This window comes from Portunus trituberculatus, chromosome 7, assembly GCF_017591435.1.
Source record: "Portunus trituberculatus isolate SZX2019 chromosome 7, ASM1759143v1, whole genome shotgun sequence".
In the NCBI taxonomy this organism is placed as follows: Eukaryota; Metazoa; Arthropoda; class Malacostraca; order Decapoda; family Portunidae; genus Portunus; species Portunus trituberculatus.
Genome location: NC_059261.1, coordinates 7,091,544 through 7,096,543, shown reverse-complemented (window position 1 = coordinate 7,096,543; position 5,000 = coordinate 7,091,544). Strand labels below are relative to the sequence as shown.

The window sequence follows — 5,000 nt, the reverse complement described above, 5'->3', positions numbered from 1 at the left end:
AACAATAATAATAATAATAATAATAATAATAATGGTGATGATGATGATGATAGGCCATAAACACCCCATTATTCTCAGCAGTAATGGTGATGATGGGGCAACAATAATGGGTTAATGGCGTGGGGGTCTTAATGGACCGACGATTAGAAAGTTTGTGAATTGTGAAGAAAAGTCCAAGAGAGAGAGAGAGAGAGAGAAGATGGTGGAGGAAGATGACAAGGTGGTGGTGGTGGTGGTGGTGGTGGTGGTGGTGAGGGAAAATTTTTGTAGGTAAGAGGAAAAAAAACTAGACAAATTGAGGGAAAAAATAGATGAAGGAAAGGAAAAGAATGATGATAGGGAAAAGAGGAAAAGATGGATAATATTAGGAAAAGGGGGAAAACAAGAGGGGAAACGGAAAATAAAGAGGGGAAACAGGGAAAATAAAGGAAAATATGAGGGGAAACAGGAAAAAAGGGAAATACGAAAATATAGGAAAAAGTCAAGGAAAATAAGAAAAATATGAGGGGAAACAGGAAAGAAAGGAAATAAAAGAAAAGGAAAACAGGAAAATAAGAATGAAAAATAAAGAAAATGAAAGGAAAATTGGAAAATAAAGGAAAACAAGGAAAAAAAGAAATATAAAAGGCGAAATAGGAAAGATACAGGAAAATAATAGGGAAAATAGGAAAAGAAAAGGAGAAACAGGAAAATAAAGAAAAAAATAAGGAAAATAAAAGGAGAAATAGGAAAATAAGGAAAATTAAAGGGAAAATAGGAAAAAATACAGGAAAATAATAGGGAAATTAGGAAAAGAAAAGGGGAAACAGGAAAATAAGAAAGGAAAATAAAGAAAAAATCAGGAAAATAAAAGAAAGAAAAGGGGAAATAGGAAAATAAAGGAAAATTAAAGGGAAAACGGAAAAATTTATGAAAAGTCTACATTTTTTTATTGATACTTGAAAAGAAATTTTATGAGTGATTTTTAAACTAATATATTTACATTTTTTTTCAGCCAGCCAGTCAGTCAGTCAGTCAATCAGTCAGTCAGTCAATCAGTCAGTCAGTCAGTCAGTCAGTCAGTTAGTCAGCCAGTCAGTCAGTCAGTCAGTCAGCCAGTCAGTCAGTCAGTCAGTCAGTCAGTCAGTCAGTCAGTCAGTCAGTCAGTCAGTCAGTCAGTCAGTCAGTCAGTCAGTCAGTCAGTCAGTCAGTCAGTCAGTCAGTCAGTCAGTCAGTCAGTCAGTCAGTCAGTCAGTCAGTCAGTCAGTCAGTCAGTCAGTCAGTCAGTCAGCCAGCCAGTCAGTCAGTCAGTCAGCCAGTCAGTCAGTCAGTCAGTCAGTCAGTCAGTCAGAGTCACCCTGTTAATCACACACACACACACACACACACACACACACACACACACACACACACACACACACACACACACACACACACACACACCTGCTGGATTCAGTCAGGTGTGTTCAGTGATAGTTTCAGGTGTGTATTTGCCATTATTTACCTGTTGATTGGTAAAGGTTTTCGTAATACGCCCCCCCCCTTCTCTCTCTCTCTCTCTCTCTCTCTCTCTCTCTCTCTCTCTCTCTCTCTCTCTCTCTATCTCTCTCTCTGTCTTTCACATTCTTTCCTTTCTTATGTAATGTTTCCCTTTCTCTCTCTCTCTCTCTCTCTCTCTCTCTCTCTCTCTCTCTCTCTCTCTCTCTCTCTCTCTCTCTCTCTCTCTCTCTCTCTCTCTCTCTCTCTCTCTCTCTCTCTCATTTTTTCCGTTCTGCTTCTTCCTCCTCCCTCCTCCTTTCCTCCCTCCTTCCCTTCTATATTGAGGGAAAGAGAGTGTGAAATAGTGAAGGTTGAGAGAGAGAGAGAGAGAGAGAGAGAGAACCATAACGTGACTCAGTGTTTTTTATTAATCTTATTTCTTTTATTTATTATTATTATTATTATTATTATTATTATTATTGTTATTATTATTATCTATTATTTTTATTTCTTTGGTTGTTTATTTTAATTTTCTCATTTGCTTTCATTACGTATATTCTCTCTCTCTCTCTCTCTCTCTCTCTCTCTCTCTCTCTCTCTCTCTCTCTCTCTATCTAAATGGTTTTCATTAAAGGAAATCGTCGTTTTCTATTACCGCGCATTTTCTCCCGTTTCCCGTTTTCTTTCGTCGTATTCCTGATAGAACTAATGTGGAATGACCTCCGTTTTCTTCGTGATGGTTTTTCTTGTCTTGTTTTTTTTTTTATATTTCTTTTTTTATTTTGTTTTATTTTCCTGGTTTTATTTCCCATTTTCTTTCTAATTTTCTCCATTTTTTTCGCATTTTCCCATTTTCTTTCGCATTTTCCCATTTTCTTTTGCATTTTCCCATTTTCTTTGTCTTATTTCCCATTTTCTTTCGCATTTTACCATTTTCTTTCGCATTTTCCCATTTTCTTTGTCTTACTTCCCATTTTCTTTCGCATTTTCCCATTTTCTTTGTCTTATTTCCCATTTTCTTTCGCATTTTACCATTTTCTTTGTTTTATTTTCCATTTATTTGTTTTATTTTCGTTTTCTTTCACATTTCTTTGTTTTATTTCCGTTTTCTTTCACATTTTATTCATTTCCTTTGTTTTATTTCCCGTTTTCTTTCATTTTCCATTTTCTTTCTTTTTATATCCCGTTTTCTTTCGCATTTTCCATTTTTTCCCCCATTTTCTTTCCCATTTTTCCATTTTCTTTCTCGTTTTTCCATTTTCTTTTCCATTTCTCCATTTTATTTTGTCTTTATTAATTATTTTCCTATTTTTACTCATTTATTTTTATTATCATCATTATTATTATTATTATTATTATTATTATTATTATTATTATTATCATTATTATTTCGTGCTATTCCCATTTTCTATAAGTGAAAAGAAAACGAGGGTAAACTTTTATGTGTTAGAATTCAATTATGAAACTCATTGTTGAGAGAGAGAGAGAGAGAGAGAGAGAGAGAGAGAGTCGAAAGCTTTGTTCTAGAGGAGGAGGAGGAGGAGGAGGAGGAGGAGGAGGAGGAGGAGGAGGAGGAGGAGGAAGATACAGACGAAGAAGAGGAGATGAGAAAAATAAAGATAAAAAGGAGGAGGAGGAGGAGTAAGAATATATGATAGAGAAAGAGGAAGAAGAAGAAAATAAATAAGAGAAAGAAAAAGGAAAATAAGAAGGAATAAGATAAAGAGTAAGAAGAAGAAGAAGAAGAAGAAGAAGAAAATTACAGAAAGATGAGGAAGATAGAAAGGAGGAGGAAGAAGAAGAAGAGAAGGAGGAGGAAGATGATAAATAGGAGATAGGGGGAAGGAGGAAGATGAAGAGGAGGAGGAGGAGGAGGAGGAGGAGGAGGAGGAGAAGCAATTCCTGTGATAGCGATAAATGTGCGCTATGATGAGAGAGAGAGAGAGAGAGAGAGAGAGAGAGAGAGAGAGAGAGAGAGAATCATTCCTTCACATTCCCTCAAAAAAAAAATAAATAAATAAATAAATAATAAAAACAAAATAATTAAATAGTACAAAAATATTTATTCTTCATTTTCTTTACATTTTTTTTTTTTTTTACATTTTCTTTTTTTTATTTACAAGTGAAGACTAGAAGTGACTGTGCTCGTGTGTGTGTGTGTGTGTGTGTGTGTGTGTGTGTGTGTGTGTGTGTGTGTGTGTGTGTGTGTATGTGTGTATGTGTGTACTTTCTCCCTGTGTGTGTGTGTACAATTTCTCCTTACGAAACAGTGATATGTGTACGTGTGTATGTGTGTGTGTATGTGTGTGTATGTGCGTGTAAGTATAAAATTGACCCAAACATAAAACAACACAAACACTACAAGAACAATAAAAGCAAGTACAAAAATATAAAAAAACACAAAACTTAATTAATTCACCTGTAATAACAAACCACAGGTGAGGAGGACTAATTAACCAGAGCAAGTCAGTCAGGTGAAGGAACACAGGTATTGGACACAACCACACCTGTAACTTTCACGGCAGGTGTGTGGTAATTAGAGGCAGGTGTGGGCAGGTGGGTTAGTGGTACCCCTTAGGCTTGAAGGTGACAGGGGGACCGTACTGGTGGGGGTACTGTGCCTCTCCATAGTACTGTACATCTGCCACGAAGCCGTTGTGATGGTCAGCCACGTAGCTCACCTGTGTGGGATTAATTACAGGTGTTATTGGTGTGTTTTGATGGTTTTGTTGGTGTCTACAAGGAGGAGAGCAGAGGTAAGGCGAAGAGGAGGGAGAGAAAAGGATAGTGATGAAGAGGAAGAGGAGAATAAAGGAGGAGGAGGAGGAGGAGGAGGAGGAAGGAGATGAGAGAAAAAAAAGACAAGGATGAGGGAGAGGAAAAGATTGTGATGATGAGGAGGAGAAAGATGAGGAGATAAAGGAGATAAGTAAAGAAGAAGGAGGAGGAGGAGGAAGAGAAATAAATGACGAGGAGGAGGGAGAGAAAAAAGTAAAGGAGGAGAAGGAGGAGGAGGAAGAGGGAAAGAAAAAAGATGATAAAAATAAGGAGATAAAAGATTAGTAAAGGAGGAGGAGGAGGAGGAAGAAGAAAAGAGGAGGAGGGTTCAGTTTAAGAGTGTTGAACCTCTTAAGTACTGGGATGCATATTTTTACCATGAGTTTTGGGAATGATGGGACGAGTACATTAGGAAGGGTCACTGGAGGTCAGAAGATTAATGGCCACAGTCTTCACTATTCTAATCCCCCACAGGAGTATCTGAAGCTTTGCCCCAAATAGTTAACAAAATGAATAGGGAAACTTGTGGTGCTGAAGGGGTTAATTAAGTTTGAGGTATAAGTTAACTATATTCCACACAATTCAGTTTAACCCTTTCAATACTGAGACGCATTTTTTTACCTTTTCTGGGTGTGGTTTGACGCTTTTATGGGCATTAGGAAGGGTCTATGGGTTTACGAGATTAATAGCCAGAGTTTTCACTATTTTAATCCCCCATATAAGTTTCTGAAGCTGTATAGAATCACCAAATAGTTACCAGAATG

At 37.0% G+C, this 5,000-nt stretch overlaps 2 protein-coding genes across 2 annotated transcripts in view; one reads left to right on the top strand and one right to left on the bottom strand.

Annotated features, from left to right (window-relative positions):
• LOC123520283 (neurobeachin-like) overlaps positions 1 to 5,000 on the top strand; it is a 287,400-nt gene that overhangs the window by 147,470 nt on the left and 134,930 nt on the right. The gene's annotated exons all lie outside the window — the stretch shown is intronic.
• LOC123498290 (cuticle protein-like) overlaps positions 3,772 to 5,000 on the bottom strand; it is a 3,151-nt gene continuing 1,922 nt past the window's right edge. The window contains exon 4 of the mRNA XM_045245453.1: positions 3,772 to 4,139. Coding sequence (XP_045101388.1) covers positions 4,020 to 4,139 — 120 coding nt within the window. The 3' untranslated portion in view covers positions 3,772 to 4,019. The remainder of the gene's footprint in view (positions 4,140 to 5,000) is intronic.